The sequence below is a fragment of the Triturus cristatus genome, chromosome 3_1 (assembly GCF_964204655.1).
Source record: "Triturus cristatus chromosome 3_1, aTriCri1.1, whole genome shotgun sequence".
Taxonomy (NCBI): domain Eukaryota; kingdom Metazoa; phylum Chordata; class Amphibia; order Caudata; family Salamandridae; genus Triturus; species Triturus cristatus.
Genome location: NC_140583.1, coordinates 444,289,829 through 444,314,419, shown reverse-complemented (window position 1 = coordinate 444,314,419; position 24,591 = coordinate 444,289,829). Strand labels below are relative to the sequence as shown.

General features: G+C 42.6%; 1 protein-coding gene across 1 annotated transcript in view; it reads right to left on the bottom strand.

The window, feature by feature from the left end:
• SPPL2A (signal peptide peptidase like 2A) overlaps positions 1-24,591 on the bottom strand; it is a 291,455-nt gene that overhangs the window by 111,469 nt on the left and 155,395 nt on the right. The window contains exons 9-11 of the mRNA XM_085644242.1: positions 18,302-18,383; positions 15,190-15,264; positions 4,021-4,068 (exon numbers count right to left, since the gene is read on the bottom strand). Of these exons, the coding sequence (XP_085500368.1) occupies positions 4,021-4,068; positions 15,190-15,264; positions 18,302-18,383 (205 nt within the window). The remainder of the gene's footprint in view (positions 1-4,020; positions 4,069-15,189; positions 15,265-18,301; positions 18,384-24,591) is intronic.

Here is a 24,591-nt window from a genome sequence, read left to right as displayed (position 1 = left end):
GTAACTCTCAGACTAATTGCTTCTCCTCCTTCCAAACGGTGGGCGGGTTGTACAGCCTTGTTGCTGCGCATCAATTTTGTTCTCTTCTTGAACTGCGCATGAGCTCCTGGCAAACGCTACCTTAGGAAACGGTAGTGCCCGAAGAGAGACACACAGAAACACAACGGGACTCTGCAACGGTTGAGGAATTTAGCTTCAGAAGTACTTCTTTTCAGGTAACCAAAAGGGAGAAACCCTCACTAAACTAACTCGGACTCAAGGAAAAAACGTTACCGCTAGGGTGACGAATTCAGGTGAAGTGCGCCAACGTTCTAAGTTGAGCGATTCACATAGAGTTCAGAAACAACAAGAAAGACTAGAACGTCACCTCTGCCTGAGCGTCGGCCATCTTAAGATTCCTTACTTCCCAGGCCTCGCTCCAAGTCAGAGTTCTTAAGATCTTTTTATTCCCCATTGGTTGATTGGCCCTTATGGTGCAAAGAGAAGGCTCCTTGTCTGTAGTGGTTCTGACAGTAAGATACAAAAATTAGCATCTGACATCTCTCAATTAGAACGGGAATTCGAGTCCGATCCCTCTACTGCACAATTAGCTGCAATAGGGGAGCTTGTCACAGACCATAATGAGACGGTTGACCAGGAACTGCTACACTGTTCCCGGCGTAGAATGGCCCGGTATTATGGTGAGGGAGGCCGCCCCAGCTTGTGCAGAAGCTCTAGGAACCACGTGGTCAGGAATACATAACTGAACTCATTGATGAAAATGGGGTGGCCCGCCACTCGACTGTGGAACTCTGCGATACCGTCTTACAATTTTATACCAGTCTTTACGCCTCCAGAGAGTCTCCACTGACTGTGGAGATAGATGCATATCTTGATGATGTAGCAATCGGGTGGCTGTCCAATGCGCATCGGGAGTATCTCGTACGACCGTTTGATGAGGATGATGTTAAGGAGGCCATTATGGCCCTACCGACCTGTAAAGCTGCGGGGCCAGATGGGCTGCCCAGCGAATTTTATAAGGCATATGCGTCAGACCTGGCTCCCCGGCTACTGGGAGTTTATGCAGAGGCCTATGAGAAAGGGGCAGTACCGCCATCTCTCCGGGAAGCTCTCCTTGTTACACTATTAAAACCAGATAAGCCCTCTAATCAATGCGGGTCGTACCGACCTCTATCGATTATCAACATAGATGCAAAGATCTTAGCCAAAATGATTGCTATTATAATGCAACCCCTGGTTTCCCTACTGATGTTGCCTGATCAGTCCGGGTTTGTCACGGAACGCTCCACGACTCACAACTTACGCACGCTCTTCTCCACTTTGCATTATTTTGAATCAGATTTTCAAGCGGTGGCCGTGATGCCAGATGCAGCGAAGGCCTTTGACTCTCTGTAGTGGCCTTTTTTGTTCACTGTATTGAGTAGGATGGGCTTTCCTCCCTTTTTTTTTCCAGTAGCTCAGGGGGCTGTACAGTGAGCCGGTTGCCCGCGTTCGGGTTAACGGGTGGGTGTCATCACTGTTTCCCATTCAAAGGGGCACAAGGCAAGGGTGCCCACTGTAACCCATGCTTTACTCTCTAGCCCTGGAGCCCCTTGCATGTAAACTGCGACAAAAACACGCGGCAGCTGCTCTGCGGTTCCAGGATCGGCCTTTGTCTCCCTTTATGCGGATGACATGCTGCTCTATGTCTGCGAGCCCGCTGTGTACTTATCTGCATTACTCACGGAGTATGTACAATTTGAGAGATTTTCTGGCCTAGGGATAAATTGGTCCAAATCTGTTGTGTTCCCTCTAACTGCGCTCACGAAAGAAGTGGAGATGGACTTTCCACTGTCCTGGACTTCTGATCCAGAGAAATACCTTGGGCTGTGGGTACACAGGGATCCCGCAATCGTCGTTTCTGAGAACTATGGCCACACTGTTACACGCATTGCTGAACAATCTGCGAGATGGGCACACCTACCCCTCTCTCTGGCAGATAGGATGGCGGTTGTAAAAATGTTTTTTTTTGCCTAAATTGTTGTATTTCTTTGTCAACATCCCTATAAAATTGAACATCGCGCTGTTCCGCACTCTTCAATCTGCGCTTTTGACATTTGTTTGGGGAGGTAAGAAGCCCAGATGCAGGAGGGATCTGCGGGTGCAGCCATTTGACCGGGGAGGTTTTGAGGCTCCAGATTTTCGCCTTTACTATCTGTGCGCGAAAGCGCACTTTGCGCATTATTGCCATTTTTCACAGCCTTTTCAGCCTCATGCGGCTATTGAATCGGATGCTGTTCTTCATGTCCCGCTGCAGGCAATGATCCTTTCGGGGGAATCGGGGGGCCCACGGACCGTGATTAACCCTACACAGTGCACTGTGTGGGCATGGCGAATGCTTGCGTCACGGACTCAGCTATCCTATCTATATACTCCACTGCTGCCACTAGCTTCCCTTCCTGATATCTCTGCGGCATAGGAGGCGCCCGCCCTTCGGGAGCTGGCTGCAGCGGGCATCTCTCGGTTAGGTGACTTATATAAGGGGGGACAGTTTAATACACTGCAAGAGGCGCAGAATGGTGCGGATCGTAGCTTTATTTTTAACTTTACATATGTCCGGGTTCGTCAGGCAGTCCGCGCTGCCTATCCGGAATACCCTACTGAGCCAAAAACTCTCCGAGCATTGCAGGTGCTGCTGGCGGGTGAGGATCGCAAAGGGCTAATCACAAAACTTTATAATTCCTCTTTACGTGAACGGGAGTAGGAGGTGCATCCCTCTTGCTTACGCTGGCAAGTAGCATTGGGCAGTCCTATTACACCGGAAGTCTGGACGGCATGCTGCCAACTCACGGGTCGTCTCACAGCCAACTGTAATCTTAGAATTATTCATTTAAAATTTCTGCATCAGGTATATTATTTCCCCCTACAGTTGTACAAGTATGGTCTGAGAGAGACTGCTAACTGTGTGAGATGTGGAGCAGCGGATGCAGATTTTTTCCATGTTGCCTGGATGTGTACAGGTGTGTTTGCTTTTTGGACTGCAGTGGTATCCATTCTCACTGATATTTTGTTGGAACCTGTCCTCTGTACTTCTGAGCTATGTTTACTGGGCTATGTTAAACGTCTTAAGCCTTGTAACAGGCATCGTTGCAGTTTCTACCCTCTTCGCAAAAAAGGGCGATTGCGCAGTGCTGGCGAGCCAGGACCACACCTACTGTAAAAAAATGGCTCTGTGACTTGACTTACTGTAGGGATCAGCTACAGATCTATGAGGAAGAGTTGCCGGAGTCATCTCGCCCCAAAGATTTTTGGGCCCCCCTTACGGCATATTTGGTGTCCCACCCTGATCTATTGTGAATGTCTGTGCAACAACCCTTTATGTTTTTCCCATCTGCAGCTCGATACCCAGTGGAAGGGCTCGCTCGTCGCCAGGACATTTATAGCTCCCAATTAGCTACCCTGGAATTGCTGTGTACCCATCCCCGGCCTATATAGGTGGTCTATATGTAAGAACTTTTCTCATAATTGTCCTTGCTTTTGCCTTATATTGGAGGATGTATTGCTTTGTCCGCAATGTGCTTTAATTATGATATGGTTCTGCCTGAGAGGGAGGGAGTGGGAGGGGGTTTATATGTTCTTCTCGCTCTTTATCATTCTGTACTATCGATTGTTTCCTCACTTTGAAATTAATAAATAAATTAAATAACATTTTTTTTAAAACTATTTAAACTTGAAATGTGGTAGACTAACATTCACATCCAAAATATGGTTAACTGATATATGGGAGTTTACAAAAACGAATTGGCTAAATTTGTCTTTTTCCTTTGGAATAAAATGACCATTTAGAAGTATGTGCATCATTTGATCACAGCCATTTCTGTGATATAACACCTTTTTAAGAAACAAATTAAATCAAGAAACTGAAAACTACTACACCGATGCGGTTTATATACACTATTACTCACAACATGAATCACATCATAATAACAAGAGAACATTAATAAACGTTATCAGATTTGGGGGTAAATTGATTCCACTTACCTTCCCGGATGGACCTGCTGCTACTTCAACCATAATACTCTCTCCACTCTATAAAAAGAATACGTGAAGAAAGATCAGCGAATTGCTTGAATGGAGGCGACAGATACGGATTGTTATGAACATATATGCTGCCATGAAACAGTGGTAATGGCAACATTTAGGTCAAATTGTTCACAATTTTGTCCCAATGAGCGCTTGTGCATATGGAGTTTCATTTGCCGAAAAGAATAAAAAGATGTATTACTTTCACACCTTTGTTCATGTACGTCGCAGAAGTTAAGGTTGACCCAGACACATCATAGGGGGCCTTAATGGAAATGTTTAGAGCGCCACACACATTTACCATTAAGAAGGGCCTGATTTATCGTTTTGTTGGTAAATTTACTTTTCACCATTACGATGGAATTCCATCCTCAGCCAACTCACAAGTGGCAAATGAGTCACCTTTAGTGTTCTCAGCAAGGGGTGGTAGTTCTTCCTTCAGACTGGCTGCATCTACAGTGGGGGGGAGAATCTCTGGGGCAGGGGCTTTTCATTGATGGCGGATTGTCCTATACTTAATATGGGCATATAGAAATGTAATTCCATATACCCAGTGTCCCTTATATACTGGGGTTTATTCCCCTCATGTTATGCACACCGTACTTCCTTTCCATCAAAGGCCACTACCGCTTCTCTGCTGGTCTTTCGCAGCTAATTTCTCCATACATGGCATTGGACTAATCATCCTCCAATTGTTGGCTGATCTACCACCATATACTTCTAGACCGTGGTTGCACAGGTGGAGGAGCAGCTCACCAAAGAGAGCGATAACAGCACTGGAAGTGGGAGTATAAAACCGACCATTATTTGGCAAATTGTTACTGCTTCTCAACTACACTGAGCTCTAAGTTGCTAAAAACCAGACGTTATCTGTTTATTCTATTAGGTAGTGACTCCATTAGCCAACAACGATCTCAGTTACTTTTGTTGAACTTGCAGAAGTGAATCATCATAACTGCTCATATTTGTCCATTTTTTTAAATTAATTGCATCAATTACATTGTACACAATGATTTATTCAATACCCGTTTTTTGAAAACATCCACATACAAGTTAAGGTTCTCAGTGTTTATCAGCTTTATATAGAGTATTCATTCCTGCATCCCTAGATGATTGTGAGAGCGTACGTGGTCTCATATTTTCTCTACTTGCGCTGTAAAAATAATGATAATAAAAGTTGAAAGAAAGTTCATTAAAGTTTATGTACTATAAAGAAAGTTCATTTACGTTTATGTACTATGTAGAGATGATGTTCCAGCATCTTTGGAATTCTTACAGCCATTGCCTTTATTTTGTTGCTTATTATTGTACTACATACTACCACCTCTTCACAGTCTATATTAATTGTGGTAAATACTCTTGTAACACAGCAACGTAGAATAAACACTTTTTCTCCCAGTTGGGAAAGGCAGTGAGTTGTTCTGGAGGCTGTGCAGATCCTATGTCTTTTTGCCATATCAAGTGACTTCTGCATCTAGGTGCCAGAGCGCAGTGTGTAATCCACAAACCATCTTAATTTCCAATCTTCTTTGAAGCCCTACTTTACGCGAGAGGCTATGCCAGAAATCGAAAAGAAAAAACGTTATGGAGCTTTCAATTTTGAAACAGCTCCTTCATACAGTGTGCCTGTTTGTTCACCAGTGACCCTCTGATCCTCTGCTCTACACTAAAAATGGCCACCCGCCCGGTTGTTTGTTTCTTCCGAGCTATGAAGTCAGGAACTGATCTTTAGTGTGTTCCTCTACCTGACTATTCCCCTTCATATGCAAAAATAAAATAACTAAGCATTGGCAAAGCCAGTAGGTTTAGCTCGGCAAACTAATGCAACAGTTAATTCTTCAAACATTTGTATTACAAGCCTACGCCACAAAAAAGAGAAAAACATGCTGACCTGTTTAACATGGAGAGCATATGCTTGCAAAAAAAACTCTTGAATTTAAAAAAGAAATTAATTATTCATCGCACATGAGCCTACTAGTGGGAGGATGTACTTGCAGTAGATATCGAAACCCTTTCCAGTTTTAATGCACAGCACTGAACAATTCGTTTCTTTTTGTCAAAAAGAACTATAGGCTTTATATACACCATGACCAAACATAGCCAAATGGATGAGAGACAACTGCCTCCAACACAATTCCGACAAAACCGAAGTACTAATCTTCGGAAAACACCTCCGCATGGGACCACAGCTGGTGGCCTGCAGAACTCGGCCCAACATCCACACTGATCGACCATGCACGCAACCTCTGCATTATCCTCAAAAGCCAACTGACCATGAAACGACAAGTCAATGTAGTCACCTCCTCCTGCTTCCACACTCTTCGCATGCTCCACAGAATCTTCAGATGGATCCCAACTGTGAGAAGTTGGCCTGATGTATGATGTCACTAGTTCTAGTGTACACCTTATATCAGTCCAAACAACCCTTATGGTGATTGGTTGTAAAGTCAACCTTATAGACCAGCTATCCTAGTGGTAGCATGGACAAGAGCAGTCTTAGGCTAAACTCTGAATGGCATGTGAAGCCAGCTGTGATACCATATATGATCCCTTAAATACCAAATGAAAGGACGCCACAACAGATATATATATAAAATAAAGTGTATTTATTCTAGTCAAACCCTCAGCACTCTTTATGAGATTAGAGGCAAGTACAACACAGTCTTATTTAAGCATACATTAAGTCACACAGGTAAGTAATACAGTTAGGCCCTAGGGGCCACGCAAACCATATACTAAGTAAGTGGTATAAGGACCACTGTCACGGAAATAGGATAGGCCTAGGCCTAGGGAATCGCTGGGGCTACACTACACTAGCAACAGTTAGGAAGTGGGAGGCCCACGGGATTCAGGTGCAGAGTGGAAACACTCACGCGTAATGCGTAAAAGTCAATAGAATTACTAGCAGTTAGAATTTAACAGTTTAAGGACACTTCTGAAGCAGCTAGAGAGTCGGGACTCGGAAACTAGACCCTAGGATAGTCACTACCCTTGTGAGCACCGAAGTACCCAAGTTACCTAGGTGTGAACTTGCGTCGGGTTTCGTCGTGGACTTCTATGGATGCCTGAAGGAAAGTTGCTGACAGGCGGTCAGTGAAGAGTGTCCGGTGGATCCCAAGGCTGGGATCAAGAAGAGAGGATACCTGCAAGCAGAAGGGACAGAGTCAAGGTCACTAGCCAGTGACCACGTGGAACCAGGAAGGAACCAGGCGATGTCGTGAAGATTGCAGGTGAAAGGTGAAGCTTGTCGCTGCAGCCACGGGTACCAGGAGACGTCGAGGACGACCAGGACCAGGAGGCGAGCTGTCCCACGAAGGCTCTTGCTGTCGGCGGCGTCGAAGTCGAACTAGGACTCACCAAGCCTTGGCAAGCGGAACCCACGAAGAACGGAGGACTTGCTTCTGGTGCAGACCAGGAAGGTCTGGGGTGCTTCTCTTTTGTAAAGAAGCGGGAGCCAGTCTGGAGGAGCCAAACCAGCGGTGAAGATTTCAAGGTGTGTCGTCACAAAGGCCGCTAGCCAACGGGCAAGCAACCGGACAGACGCGGCAAGCAGGAAAATGCAGAAGGGCCCCACGCAGGACTCGTGGAGTGTGGGGGGCTGATCTTCGGTGCAGATGGTGCTTGGGGTTGGGGCTTCTCAATCCCCGGTGCACAACTTCGAGGGTGCCTCAGAAGCTGCGCTGTAAGATACTAGCCACTTTTCCCAGGTAGCCGGTCCCACGTCTCTCGTCGCCTCCACGGATCTCAGCTCGGCTGTGGATGTGGATCAGGGTCGGAGAAGTCTGGAAGTCAAGGCTCTGGTCGGGCTCTGCAGTCGGTCCCTCGTAGAACTTCAGCAAAGCAAAGGGTAGTCTCTTGATGGTGCCTGTTTGCACAGGGTAGCCACTCCTTGGCCACAAGGGAGATTCTTCAGTCTTCTTCTTTCGTCGAATGTCGAAGGTCCAGAGTTTCTGTTCAAGTTGCAGGTTCAGGATAATCTAATCTCCTGGGGCCCAGCTACCACTCTTATCCAAATCTGGGGGGGCTGGGTTACCTGCTAGGTCACGCCTTATGGGTGGGACCTGGGAGGGGGGTGGTTACACCCCCTTCCCTTTGTCCAGTTTCGCGCCAGGACTGGGGCTGGAGTGCCCCAGTACCGGTTTGAACTGGACTATGCACGGGACACCTTGTGTGCCCCAGGCATGTCTCATTCTTTTCATCCCTCCCTGCCCCAATACACTAAGACCTGTCTGGGGTGGTGCTCGCACCTCCCAAGGCAGGAAACCTATTGTCCAAGCCTCCCTTGCCGGGATCACTCCCAGCAGCAGGAGGTCAGACTCGTGTCTGTGGCAGCAGCATCCATTTTGTGATGCTGGGGCTCTGGTTAACTTTAACCGGGTAAGTAGGTTACAACATGTCTTCTCCCTCTAGAAGGGAGGGATAATATCCTCATCCCCAGAAATGGGATGGGGGTATTATTCCAAAGTGTTAGACACCTTACACGACATGTTTTGATAAAACCAAACCATAGTTACCATAACCGTTTAAGATTATAAGGCACTTTAAGAGTATATGGTAGGCTATATCATAGAACAGCTATAAGGACATGGTTCCGAAAGCTGCAGACAGGCTCAGCTCATGCTAGAGCACCATCTCACATGTTACCAAGCACTCTGCCTCCAGGATTGTTAAGGCCTGCCATAGGAGTGGCTGATAGGTGCACATGTGTCTATATGTAAGTTAGGTATAGGAATACTACACCTAAGCAGGGAGTGATTACACTACCTTGCCCCAGCTGAGTGATCAGCCAGTTGTGTCATAATGGAAGGCCAGTCCAGGGGTGGCATAATACATGCTGCAGCCCCTGGTAGGCCTAGGGTACACCTATGCCCTGGGTACCTAGGGTACACTGTACAGGGGCCAATAAGGTGATCCTATCCAAATGGGTTATGCACCTAAAGTACATAGTATCAATTTAGAGAGAGAACAGCAGGGCTGTGGGTCTGATTAGCAGGCCCACAGCCACATCTAAGTCGAAAACCAGTAAAGCAAAAGCAAAAAGTGGGGGTGAACATAGAAAGCAGACCCTACTCTCCTACACCAACCAACACCAGAAAGACTGACACTCATGCCCTCGTCACCAGCCACTTCGCATTAAATTTATAAATATTCTTTAGGTTTTCAGATTTCATGATTGTGGGAGCTCAAAAAGTACTTTGTCCTGATGATGACCCAATAAATTGTAAGGGTCGAAACACCATTGACGCACCACTGGCAAATTGGAATAAAGCATTGATTGCGTTCTCTTCCTGATGTAATGCGGACAACTTCATCGAATTGGAAACCCTTTGCCATTGATACTGTCTTTTGTTTACACTGTATATTGTTTGAATATGTTTGTTTAGTGTAACATGGCGAGCACAAATTGTCTGCTAATATACTGTATTGTATTGTTAGTCCCGTAAAAAAACCGCAATAATCATTTTTATTATTTTGAAGAATTTCTTTTGTGTGTACCTTTTTCTTTTTTTTCCTTTTTCCGTTGGAAATGTTGGTAAAATAAGTTTTTGCCTGGAACCATAGTGGCTTCCATATTGTTTTACAGCCCCAGGTTCTGGGTTAATAGGGCCGCCCTTGATGGGTGTAACCATTTAGTATAGTGAGACATAGGTAGGAAAAGCTTAGCCCCATTCCACATTATATCACCATAGTCATCATTATTACTGTTGAAGATCATGTCCAAGTTCAAGCTTTGCTGGGTTGCATTTGTCGATTCCTCATCTGGACATGGTCTGCCATGTGCACCACATAAGAAAACATTTACCAGAACACTACTTTGGCATGGTAGAATACACATGTATAGAATCAAATGGAGAGACATTCGGAACGGTTCCTCTGGAGCTGGCAGGCACATAGTGAAGGCAGACATGAGTAATGCCTGCTATATATTATCATTATGAATTGAGAATTGTTGTTCTTCAGAGTTTCAATCTTCTGAAGCCTACAATGGCTTTAAAGTCAGATGTCCAATATGAAAGATGTTCTTTCTTAGAGAGAAAATGTCATTTCTGTCAAAATTCAAACTGGCCTCTGCTCCCTTCAGAACCATACTAAAATATCAAAATCATTAGAAGCTAGGATTCTGCATGTTGTACATCAATGGGTGATAATCACAGATGCTTCCTAGGTTTTGCATTTCATAAAAAACAGTCAATGTTTGGGTTCTTCTGCTGCTCATTATGCTTCACTACCAGTTTCTAGTTTTTTTCTGAAGTAGCCCAAAAACCTGCTTCTTTTTCAGTGTACAGGAGAAGCCCTGTTTTATTTTCTGTTTATTTTATTGTTATAATAATACTGGTGGTTTACAACTCCTTTTAGATCTTTACAACTGGGACCAAATCTTGACCGTTGAATGTTTATACATGGTATCACTAGCCAAAATAAACAAGGCACTAGTGCTAAGGACAGTACCTAGCATTATCAGTTTTTACAATGCCTTTAGTCATGAAAGAACACAGAAGAAATCTCAGATTGGTAATTTTCGGTCAACGTGAGAGTGTCAAAATTCCTTTTGTTTCGGTGGCTGGACATCTTACCCTTTATAATGTTCAGTTGTCCTGATTCCAGGATGTCTTTTTTATTGAAAATCCTTAATTGATTTATTTTTTTAAACCTTTTTATTGGATTTTCATATTTAAACAAGGTATGTACATTACAGTAACAGTTACATTTGTCTGGTATTCAGTCTGTTGCAGTACCATCGAAAATCTTTCATGGATATCTGAGAAAGAACTTGCATCAACATTGAATCCCTCACTCAAGATATTCTCCCTCATGTGCTCAAACTCAGACTGACCGTCATTCCTCAAAAAGCTAACCCTAAATTTCAAGAATACTACCAATCAATTCAATATTTTATTTCGGCTTTAACAAACATACAAATTTATATAAAAAGAAAGCATTTTACTACCTTATTAAAAACAAAAGACAATAAAAAATAAATAAGCCTAAAAGATAATTATCACTCATTATTTACATCATATTAAAACACAAAGAATCTGAGTCAATACAGTACTTAAATCTAATAACTCCCCTGCAATGTCAACCATTTAAAAGCGCATGTGCATCTTATAATGAATAACACATATTACAGGATATGGGGCCAGATGTACGACCTTTTTTTGCAGTCGCAAACGGGAGATCAGTCAGTTTGCGACCGCAAAAAAGGTGCAGGCATGTACAAATGCTATTTTGCGAGTCAGTGACTCGCAAGATAGCTTTTGCGACTTTTGCTATTAGGAAGGGGCTCCCTTCCTAAGAGTGAGTCTCAATGCCATGTATGATTGTTTTGCGACAGCATTTGCCGTCACAAATCACTTACAGTTTACCACCTACTTCAAGTAGGAAGTAATCCAGTCGCAAACGGGAAGGGGTGCCCAGGGGACCCCTTCCCCTTTCTGATTGTGTTCAGAAATATTTTTTAAGAGCAGGCAGTGGTCCTAGGGACCACTGTTTGCCCTTAAAAATGAAACTAAAAAGTTTCATTTTTCTTTTTTAAATGCATCCCGTTTTGCTTTAAGGAAAACGGGCTGCATTTGACAAAAAAAAAATGCTTTATTTAAAAAGCAGTCACAGACATGGTGGTCTGCTGACCCCAGCAGGCCACCATCCCTGTGAGTACTAGCCATTCCCAATGGGGTCGTAAATTGCGCTTACCTCATGAATATTGATGAGGCATGCAATTTGCGACCTCATTGGGAATCTCAAACAGTGTCTGAGACACTGTTGTACAATCACTTTAGCGAGTCGCATATTGTGACTTGCTAAAGTGAATGGTCGAACATCTGGCCCATGGACCTTCCACCAAACTGTCACCATTATCTTGTTTGATCAAATTCTTAATGCCATTAATAAGAATCTAGACACACTGTACACAATTAGCTCTTTTGTGTTACATCTAAAAATCCTGGATGATTCCCAACAGTGGGCAATACTCAACAACTTGCACACTGGAACGATCCATTTCTTGCGAGGCGAAACATCACTAGGACAAAAGAACTGAAAATGATCCATAGATTCCTCCAACGGCATAAAAAAGGACAGTGGGCGTTGAGGGGTTGTTTTTGTCGCATGTGGAAGTAAAAAACATTAGTGCCAATTCTAAACTTTATGTACAACGTTTTAGTCGGAGCTGGACCTAATGTATCCAGAAAAGACTCAAAGCACGGGGCACTTTGATTCAAAAACTTCTCGTTATGCTCCCCACTTTTTGGTCTTTCCATGTCTGTTCGAACATTTGTTCCCAATGTACCAATCATAGAACTATTAAACACTGACCATTAATATGAAAAATGATCACAAAACGAGTCTCGACCAGCTGCCCAACCAAATCAGTCAATATTACCTACCTAATTATCAGTTTAGCATCAGGGTCAAGTGTAGTTATGTTTGCCATCTCACCTGTTTTTTTTTTGTATACTTGGAAGGTCACCTAGTGCCTCTCTATCATGACAAAGGATTTTTGTGAAGGGGAGTTTCTCTATGTGTTAAACTTAGCAAACTGTCTAAATTTCAGTATTATCTGGCTATCCTTTTTCACTTCAGGATGAAGTACTGGCCAGAGTAGCCTTGTTTATTTCAGGCTGCATTATTTGTCTTTATTTTCTCTTAAGTGTCTATGTAGGACTGCAGAAGAGGACAACTTAAGAGACTATTTTGATTGCTCCGGGGTCCACGCACATGAGCGTGACTATTCACATGATTATGACTATACACAGAGATCCCCTACTACAGAACTAGTTACTACAGAATGTGTCTAATGGTAGTCTTCTATGCGGGCGTGCGAGGAGCAAAGAAAATAAATAATGAAAACAAGCACTGACTGAGCAGCCCGATGACAAGTTAGTACACTTCGTGGGAAGTTTAAGAACTGACAGCGAATGCAAGGTAAAGCGCAGAATGGGACGCTTGAAATAACAAGTGCGCGCGTGTCCCTAATTATAAACAGAAGCACTTGTGCTTGTGCTGGCCTCCACCTTGCGGGTGCGAGCAGCAGCAGCACGAGAGCCATATGTTTTCAATTAGCACGCGTGCCGCTGCTTGCTCCCGCAAGGTGGATGCCAGCACAAGCACAAGTGTGGGGAAAAGGAGCAGACCGATTTCTAAAGGTCTTCTCCTAGAGCAGCGCATGCGCGCTGCCTAGGCGAGACCTAAAAAAGGACTTGCACCAACTGGCTCTTCAGACCCACATCTTCAAAGCAATAAGAAACAGTATACCTGACTGAAAAACTAATCACATCAGACAGCACACGTGACACTAGACGTAACAAAATCTAGAGGTTTAAGAGCTTTAAAGAAGAGCAAAAAGTTGACAAGCCTACTCCAGATCAGCATAAAACCTACACTTTAGAAAGGATAATAAAATTTACCTTCTCAACCGCCCTAGTTCTTCTAATCTAAACACCAACATTACTGCAAGTACTTCCTCTCATAAAACACGAATGGTTCTTGTTTACTTAGCTCAGTCTCATGGCCTTAGTTTGTACACTGCCAAGTTGCTGCCTAGCTAGGTTTGCGCTATATAAATACATTTAAATGCATACATTAAGCGGGTAGACTTTCCTATGCCTGGAAATCAGTTAAACTCGAACTAAGAAGGATCAAGTATCTTCCAGTACAACCATGTGTACCATTTGAAGTGCTATGGCAGATGGACAATGGAAAGGCCAAGGGTTGGGAATGTTTCAACATGAGTCTGTGCAATTTCAACCGAAAGCTGCTACAAATTGTGAAAACTATAATGCACAACAGGTAAACCTGGAAAAGGTTCACATGTAAAGGTTTCTACTCTTGCACAGGAGGCATGTAGTACAAAGTTCCAGCACAGAATGCCCTTCCATAAAACGTCCAAGCTGAATTCAATTCATGGTCGGTACCCTAAACATTTACCTATTATGAGACCCCATTCCTGTTCTCCACAGTATGGAGAGCTGAAGAAGAAATTTAGATCCCAGCGTGTCTTATGCAAGTTTAGAAAAAAAAAGAATAAACAAAACATCCTGTAAGATGGCATTATACAACAATAGTTTTCTGTTGTGGAGGGAACACAAAACTGTATTAGCCACAGTCACCAACTAATACACCTGCTTGATGTGAGAGTATGAAGTACTCTGTTTTGGTTGTTTTAGGAGAGGACTCTCGTTATGCTGTCAAATACCTAACATGGTTGTCAGACAAATTTGATGACGCAGTTCTACAGTTACAATAACCCTTTGCAACATCTCAATTTTTCTCTTAAATATAATGGCTCCAGGCAAGAGTGGAATCCGATAGGCAAAATAAAAGCAAAGCTGCCTCTTCCTATGAAAAGCTAATCACTGGCAGCTAAGAACAATCAGGCCTCACACTATTACTATTAAGTGGCTGGGCTCTATTGCCTTCTCAACAAGCATTACTTGTTCCTTTATCTCATTAGCTTTTTACACTTATTGTTGGATTGTTTTGTCAGCAAATATCAATGTTTGCAATCTCGTTGTTTGAATACACAAAATACATGCGTAGATGCATGCAAATCCACCCTCTACGAATAATGCGGACAGCACAATGCAGCATTCCACCAAAGTGTTCTGTGTCTTAAACTGCTAATCTGGGGGGTTCATAATATGAGGAAGTTACTTACGGGTTTACAATCATGAATGTTCTGGCTTTGTCATGTGAGACATCCACACTGGAATACTGTTTGAGTTTGTGGCAGTTTAATCGACCCACCCAGAAAGAGAATAAGGTCAACAAACTAATTCCACAAGGTAATCTAAAGTGCAGAAAGATTCTAATAATAGTTGGCACTAATAGCCTAGTCTGACAAGCCTGTTGAAAGAGACATTATTAATGTTCGAAACAAGTTTAAGGTCCAAATACCACTGAAGCCAGAATTAACTGATAATCTTGAATAAAGTTGTTGATATTCGATAAATCCATATTACAACCCATGGTGACAATCGGAATCCCATAATTCTTTAACCCTAAACACTTGGTGAAATCAGGCCTTCGGATGAAAACAGTTTTCAAATATGTTATCTTTGAAACAACCTTTACTTGTATTGAAAGGGAGTTTACAGTTAACATGATCTCTTAGACATATTTGCCTACCTTTGTGAAAAATGGTGTTATGAAGACAAAAAATACGTCGTATAAAAGCAGGAGAACAAGAAGGATCACACACGCCTGGTAAAGAAAGGAAGGGACCACGTTAATTTGCATTGCACGTTACAACAGAAGCAAAATGTTTCAAAGCAACAGGACATTTGACAAAATGGGCTCATTGTATGTGCTGATGGACATGTGAGAATTATCTTTTACATTTTAAGTGACAGACAGACAACATTCTTTATTGTTTTAGTACCAAACTGAGACAACAGAAAAGTTAAAACTATCATGCCCTCTTTACATGAATTCATAAATGATCAACAAAATAAACTTTAAAAGAATAAACATTTCATTTATGACAAGTAATTTTTAACATTTGAAAATACATACAAAATATGTATATAGTCAATTTATGCTGCACATGAATCTCACCCCCAAGTCTAGCAGCATCAACAAAGAAATTACTCAAAGCCAGCTGGCCAGAGGCATAATGATGCTGGTGATAACATTCCACACAAGCCGGAATTTGGGTTACCTCAATGTAGTTTTTAAAAAACGATTTAAAAATTTGGAAAACTTGAAACAAATCAACTCCTTTTCTACATTAAGTATAAGTGCATATGTATTAACTACAGAACTGATACTGCTGTGGGTATCATCAGGTATGGTGTTGCTGTTAATAGAATTCCATAAAAACCAGAATTCAAGCCTCAATATTGTTTTTTTTCCCTATTTAAAAAAATGAAACCAAATCAATTTATTTTCTGGATTAAATATAAGTATATACGGATTAGCTACAGTATTGATACTGTTGTTTACAGAATTCCATAAAAAACTCAAAACAAGCAAATTCACTATAATTTAAAAAAATTATTTAAAAATGTAAAAATCTTGTAACAAATCATTTAATTTTCTACATTGCATATAAATGCATGTGCATTAACTACAGTACAAATACTGTTGTGAGTAAACTACTATTTTAAATACCTTTCATGCAGTATATGCAGAGCGGGCAAACAAAGATCACATGATCAAAATCTTGAATACCCTAAATGGAAAGACTGAATATTCCCTCCTGTCTGCTTACCCTTTTCCAAAGCTCCAGTAATAATCCTTAGTGGAAGCATTTGAAGTCTAACAGGGAGCATTAAGAGCCGAACTTTATGCTCTATGTTCCATCTCAAATTTAGTTACAGGAAGCACATACTACAACATATCTACCATTTGTGTGACAGGAGGACATATCTAGATAAATGCTCAATGCTGCACATGAATTTTTAAGGAAACGCTTGAGCTCCGGCATTGACATAGATTCAAATGCCTCGTTTTAATTTAAAATATTCTAAAGCCATATAAACATTCCTCCTAAACATACTATCCTGCCTTTTCTCCATAAATACTACCCTCCAAAGTAATCTCCTTAGGGAATTGGCCTTAGATTAAATCAATCTCAGTCATCCACGTAAGACTACAGCCAGACCCAAGACAAAAGTAATTCTGAGGCCTAGTTCTATGCAAAGAGTGGCTGTGGAGGCTTGAGTATTCAGGCTACATAATATCCGTAGAAATGTTCCCTCCACAGAGTACATAAAGAGCCATTAGTCAGACCCTTTGACACATATAACAGGGATGGTGATATTTTTAGATGACACGGCCACAGTGGCTTTATGACATTTAACTCTGGCATTATGAATATTCCGTTCATCTAATTTACGCCTCAGTTTGTAATTCAGTATGTTTCTCTTGGATTGATGGGTCTACATCGGATTTCTCATTACTAAAAGTGAGTTATTTGGGGCTGTTAACTGCAGCATGTGTATCTTACCTGACGAACATAGACTTGGCACTGCGACTACTAACCAGTTGCCATCACTGCAGTGATCCTATTCTTCCATGCCATAACTTTGTGCTTCTCCTTCCTACGCTCCTGTGCTACCCTTCGCTTTTATACATGGCCATATTACAGTATAACTTTTGATATAAATACACACTGGACAAGAATATGGGGAAACACATTTTCTTAAACTGAGAGTTTTGGTTACCTCGTCTTCCACAGATGACACACACTCAAGAGTACAGACTGTAACAAGGTTTTGTAGGGCTCCGTGCACAATGAGATCAAAGGTGAGTAAACTAGGCTTCCACATGACACACAATACGGCCTCGTGCAACCATTTTTCAAGTCCTTCATCCCAGAACACAAACTGAAGCAATGCATATTTTATCAGGAACCACCCCAATTGTTTTAGATCTAAAAGGCAGTAAAACTCTTCAAACAACAGCTTTTTCTACGATTGTGTGTATATAAAAAGTGACAGAGTGCAATAACACATCAAACTTCTTACTAATGTATGGGTAAGTATTAGGGGTGCAGTGAAAATTCTTAAGGTGAATGCATTTTTCCTGCTGCTTCCCTGAGATCTACTCATTGGTCACCTTGCCCCAAAGAAATAGTCATCGCTTTTCAGATTCAGCAGATTTGTGAAATAAATGTAAATGTGTTTAATTCATTAACATGCCTATACTTTTAAGAGCCCATGCAAATATAGGTAATTGTTTTAATCTAAAGGTCTTCCATGTAATAAGTGCAAATACAAATTCGTAACACCGGAGTGTATGTATCACAATGTAACACTGACATCTCTCAATAATACAGATAACAGATGTTGGGTTTACCTTGTTTAACGGTAATTATTACATGAATCACAGGAGGATTAAAGAATAGGGGAGTCGGGCGGGTTTTGGGTGGCACTTGCCAGTTCACACATCCCACCCCACTGGGCTACTTTTAATCTCTACTCTGGGGGCGTCTTTCACAGAGCACCCGACTATCTACACTTCCTACAGACAACTCCAAAGAGCAGACAAAGACAGTGTGCTTTCCCAGGGAGGCGGAACAGATGGAATTTGTGGCCCTGGGCTGATTTTAAATAGTCAAAAGGCTACTTTGCGGAAAGCACTATTCAGGTATCAATCTACAGCATGTGTATATCATGTCTGTTGCTGCTCAGTGACAGCTTACAAATCCACAGAAACACAAAGTGACAATTCAAGAAGACCACATGGAAATGATGTTGGTGCATAGGAACAATAAGCAATAAGAAAAGCACTATACCTTGAAATTGGGCATTCTTAGAGTTTTGATGAAGTTGAGACAAAAAGCAATACCCAAAATATCTTGCAATATCCAAGCCCACCTGAAATGAAAAGATAACCACTATTTATTTCAGTGTGAATAATATCACTGTGGGGTTTACTTACAAACATTTCAAATAACTTTGCACTCAATTTATGGCTCAACATTGCCTTTATTTTTTGGGAGAATACATATGAGAGTGTTGGAAGGTGGGTTATTGGTAGGGGTAAATGTAGGTCTGCCACTGGCAATAAGGCCACTAACACATAATAGGACCCAGCATAGGTCTTAGAAAATTATTCCTATGCTCAACCCTTGGTAACGGGGCTGCAAGCAGACAGGCTTAACTTCAAAGACAGGTATGTAAAGCATTTAAAAACACCATTTCAGTAAATAATTAAGACATAACACAAAATAAAAATCCAACACCAATTTATAAAAATAGGTAATATTTTTATCTTTTAAATGACACCAAAACGAAAAAAAATCCACTGTAGGGAACCAGAGATATGATTTTTTAAAGACTAGTCACTTTCTAGGGCTTAGAAACCAACAGTGCCCCTTTTAGTCATTTTATTTTCTCTGACAGGGACACACCTTTAGAAACGGTTCTGGAGAATATCTCACCACTGTGTAGCCTTCTCTAGCAGGCTAGGTCCAGTTAGAACTCCTTCCTGAAGTTCTGCTTGCGGGTCCCAAAGTATCCAACACACAGTCCAAGGTTCTGGAATCTCCAAGAGGCTCCTTGAAAGTGTGAAACTTCAATTCCGCAATCCACTTGAACAAAACCCTTTCAAATCCACCAGTTCTCCAGGCTGGGGATTCTTTGTGGGGATGTCCAGGTGAGCTCTGTTAACCTGTAGCTTGCAGGGAGTCTACTTCTTAGTCCTTTTGCAGCAAGGTAATCCACAGGGCTGCAGTGTTCAGATGGTGCAGTTTTCAGAGGTCAGGCCTTAGAAGTCTTTGCACAGCAGAACTTCGCAGCAGGGCACGTCTTGCTTCAGTAAGTTTCAAGCCGCAGATCTGGAGCGCTCTGCCCCTCTCAGATACTTATTCAAAATTCTCTGGGTCAAGCCACAGGTCACCTCTAACCAATGAAAGCAGGGTAACTCCTCATAGTGATGACCACATCCTGCAGAGTGTGGCATTTTGTTATCCCAGAGTGCATCATTCTTCCAAATCCATAATGGCTGATTTTCCAGCAAGGAGGTAAGAGCTGGCTAAACACACCCCCTGGGATGGCTTATTTCCATGGACTCTCCCCCTACCATCGGCACATACCTTCCTTAAGCCTAGCCCTGACTCCTGGTCAAGAGTGTCAGAGTGAAACTGAAACCCAGGCCTCCCCTCTGCCTTTGAAGAGCATAGTTTATGACTCCACCTCCTGGCCTGGCATACCTATAGACCAGCACACTGCCCTCCCAGCAGAGTGGTTCTTTATCACCTCTTCAAAGCAGCCTGGCTAATCCACTTAACTCTGACCAATCAGGGCAGACCACTGGAAGGCTGAATTTGGACTTACAAACAAGAAAGTCTTATAACTTCTTGTATGTACACTTTAGGAGAAATTCAACAATATAATATTGTTGGATTTACTACTACCATTCTGGGAAGTCTTTGAATGGTCCGGCTAGTCCTCTCCTATCAATATTTATTAATCATTAACTTTCTACCATGTTAACCTATGGGCCATGGGGTCTGCAATGGGGAAAATGACTTGGGCCAGTCTTCTAGCACCAGGGCTTATAAAAACATATTTTATAAGTATTTCCCTAGTTTCTACAGGACCTCCACCCCCTGTGCAACTAGGGGAGACTTTAGGGGTTCTGAATCTGTAGAAATATTGCAGATTCTCCTTTTACTATGTTTCTAGTATCAAAGTCGAACTTGACCAGCAATTTACTGTTTCAAAGCAGTCCTGGCACCCAGTGCTGCTTTTTAACTGACCTCAGGCTTCAGCACTGCACACATGCTAGTGCAGAAACAGCTGCTGGCCTCTAAAATGCCATACCCCAGGGTACTGGGGACTTCTAGGTAGTTTCAATCCCCTGCCCTATTAGATACTAGAGGCTTATGGGGTAGGTCATACCAATTACAGAGGTACCCCACCATACCATAGTGTACCCTAGTGTATGTTGGGAGTTTTAACTGTATCCTAATGTGTTCCTTTCAGCTTGGCACTGGCCCTGGGCCTGGTTAGGCAGATCCCAGGGTCAGTCAAAGTCGTCACTGAAAACTTGAGACAGGCTCGAGCCTGAAGCTTGGCTATGGCTCAACTCACTGTCCTGTAGAAACCTCAAAGCCCATGACAAACCAAGCTTTTATGTGACTTCTGTCTGCCACCCTCGTTGTACCTTCATGCACAAAGAGTTAAAAACAAAGTATTACTATTTGAGGTAAAATGTAGAAACAAATACCCATTTAATGGCTGATTGTACAACTAGAACCAGAAAACATGGATTAATCACTGCTTCCCCGCTTAACCAAAATGGGTGATCTTAGGCTCGTATTTTATTTCACCATTCATTCTTTCTTCATTATGGCATATGAAAGCACTTACAAATATGTGAGTTCAGAATACCAGCTGTACAAAAACTTATTAAGTTTGACTTAATGGATTATAATGTTGCTCTTTCTATTAGAATCTGGGCTACATACAGAGTTCACTAGGCAACTGTCTTGCCTCTTAATTCACTAATGGCACTGTTGTCAAGGTGAGGGCAGGAATGAGTCTAAATTCATGATTAAAAACTATCACTTTTAATAAGTACTTCTCACTGCGGTATAATGTGGCATATTAACATCAAGGCTTCCACATGTTAAAGAAAAACGTTTTTGAATTTTGAAGAGATTTTATCAGGCAAACCCAGTTATCATACTACCCTACTTTCGGTTTCACCCTAATTAAAACCAACTCAGTCGTTTCCAGTGACTCTATTACAGGTGTCCCTCATTGCTAGGTCCTGATGAGAGGCCTACTGACTGGAAGGTCGAAACGCCGTCGAAACGCACTTAAAGATGAACCATTCTTTAGCCCTACTAATGTGGTAGTAGGCTGTGAATAAATACTGTATACTCATGTTATGGTTGTTTTTTGTATAAATTGAAACCTACTTTATGTCACAAGTTGTCTCTCTTGTAAAAAAAAATAGGTTCACATTTCACTTGGGACAACGAGCACTTTTTTGGATGAACTTTATTACATTTACATAAACAGCAATTGTTTTTCAACTTTATTGTGTGTAGTCCTGATTCTCTGTGACAGACTTTGACCAATGAATATTGCCATTGAACTTAGTAATTATCGTATACCATACACATTGTCCGCAGGAACCACTGTTCCATGTTATACTCGTCGCATTTAGGGCATCGACGATAACAACAACAAGGTGATGAATGGAAAGCTTGAATTAATCCAAGCTACTGTCAACTGTTTGAAAACGCATCCCATACCCTTGTTTTTTACCGATTATGCCACCTCAGTTTAGACCCAGCCACAAACAAATCAGTCTTAACACTGCTTCAATGGGAACAGTCTTGCCCAAACTGCCAGACCAGGTCCTCCGTGAACATCCCGGACTCATTTGCATATACCTGGGTCCAAACTGATATTGCATGGTGTGCAAAACATCGATGACCTGGGATAAGGTCCTGAAAATTTACCAGTGGCTGAGATGTATTCAAGCATTCCATCCATCACTTATGAATACTTGAGTATCTCACCCTAAGTGGGACTGGTATGCCCAGACTTGGGTACCGTGCACACTGTGTCTCTGAAACCAAGCTATACCCAGCTTATGAGCCTATAGCAAGGGTGAAAGTGCACCTGGGTTGCTTGTGCTTAGACTCGAGGAGGACTTGGCTTGGTAGTTTGGGCTTGGCAGTTCCCATTTGAGTATGGTCAAGACTGATTTGCATATAACTTGGTCCAAACTAAAGTAGCATGGGGTGCAAATTAATGATGGACTGAGATGCGGCCCGAGTAATTACCATGGCTGAGATTAATTGGAATATTCCATCCATCAATTTTTGTATACTTTCGTGTGGAAGTATCAAGGGCAATAAGGTTTCCACTGTGGTTTTCTACCAGCACTACCATTATTTTAATGACCTGGGACGCATAAAAATCAGAAGCTAATATTTTAGCACTATCTGCGAGTACTTCAAACAGCACATATAAATACAAAACACCTATAAATGTGTTCTAAAACTGAGTTAAGGATCCCTGACTAATAATTAAAGTAAACAAAGGCAGAAACGTCATGTTGGAAATGAATACATTTGATTTAGTTTAATGTCTGATTTAGGATCATGTCCAGGCCTTGGCAGAATCTTAAAATAACAACAAATGTCTGGTATTTGTCTCTTGGAGAGGTCACAACCTTAAGGACATGTAACCTCCTTAAATTGGGTGGAAAGGTATTCTAGGGGCCCATCAGGCTCATATCTTTACATCATCTCCAGTATGATGAACAATTTTCATCATGCCTATTACAGCCTACCCACTGCCTATAAAGACATTAAGTAACATTTGGTGGCCTTCCTCTCCCCCACAGTGACATATCTACACTTTTTTTTACATTACCAAGGAGGAAACATAAAAAAAACCATTATCTTTGACATAACTTGTGGGTCAGCAACAGTTATATTTTATTATCTAATGTTTCAAAAACCTGTAGAATCACAGATGTAAACATGTGGGTCAGGGAACAAGTCGGGGGTACACGTGGGTGGACAGTAGCCACCCACTATTTTGACAGGATGGATGCCATCCATTCAGCCAAGAAGTTGGGCCCCACTGTAAAATATTCTCAACTCGACCTGGTGTAATTTTTAAACACGCGACACATTCAGCAGCGCCTGGCCTGAACGTTGTCTGCTTTTCATCCACAACAAAGTGCAGGCAGGGAGAGGGATGTCTTATTTCAGACTCCAGCTGGGCCCATAACAAAGGCCTAATTTGATGGGTCATCAGGCCTCCTTTTGTTCGAGTCTCCTGGCTGGGAGCCGTTTAGAGCCGTAAACCTAGATGCAAATGTAGTGGAGGGGAAACATAGTTGCATACCTTGTCAGCACCCACTTATCTATCTACAGAAAACAAAATCTGTCAGTTGCATGTTACATATGTGCTTTGGAGGAAATAAATCAACACTGTAAAAGGATCCAGGTTATTTCCAATTTATGTGAGACAACATTCCAGCTAGGCCCCGCTAGTAAGTTCAAGAATTAAAAGTTCCATGATGGCTTCGAGAAAGTCAAAGTACCTCTGCACCGTAGCGTGTCAATTAGAGAAAGCACAGTATTGGCAGCCCGGTATTTGGCCTCACCCACTCTCGCTGGAGTGGAGGTTCAGAGTGCCTTGGCAAACGTCTGCGGCACAGCGGTGAGCAGAAGACTGGATGCTACGGCAGAGCCCACGGGTGTCCACATGCTCCTCCACCTATGTGGTAAGCTTCCCTGAATCTGGGTGCAGGTCTTGGGTCCTTCTGAATTGTTGGGTAGTTGAATTGTTGCTCTTCCGGCGTGGCTAATGGCTTGCTTCTCCTTCCAAACTGCACGCTTTTCCAGGCAACAGGCCTCTCATTTTACCACAGCCCCCCTCCTGACCCTTGAGTGTTAAGCTGGACATCCCCTAGCCTCGAAGAAAGGCTTCTCTTGTGCTGCACACCAGTCTACGCTCTTGCACAATTTAGATAAACTTGGTGGGGAGGTGAGGGGGGGGGTAGATTGTATCCATGCCACGGCGATATCTTGTTTGGTCACCAGGGTGGAGGTACCTAGGAAGAACTTGTCAGCCCTGGACCCGTCTAGGCCGCCCATGACTCCCAGGAGGAGGTTCAGGGGGTTGTGTAGCACCTCCCAATCCAGGACACCCGTGTGTTCAAATTCCAGTGTTTCTCAATATGGGGTCAGATGAGGGCAGGACCAGACCATATGGTAAAAGTCAGCCTGTTCTCGCCCGCAGTGCGTGCAGGATGGCGAGGATCGCAGACCTGCCTTATAATGGCGATCAGGAGTTAGGTAGGCATTATGAAGGTAATATAGCTGGAGTAGGCAAAGCTTAGCTGAGGTTATAATGGATTTGGGGGCTATTAAAGCATCACACCAGTCCTAGTCTTCGAGGAGACCCAGCCACCCCTCTCAGCGGTGTCTGAGCGAGTCAAGCGTTATTTGACCATTGTTAGTTAAGGAGTGGTATATCCATGACAGCCCTCCCTTCCCTAAGTCCCCCATCATGATCTGTGTTTCCACTGGACTGAACTCTAGGA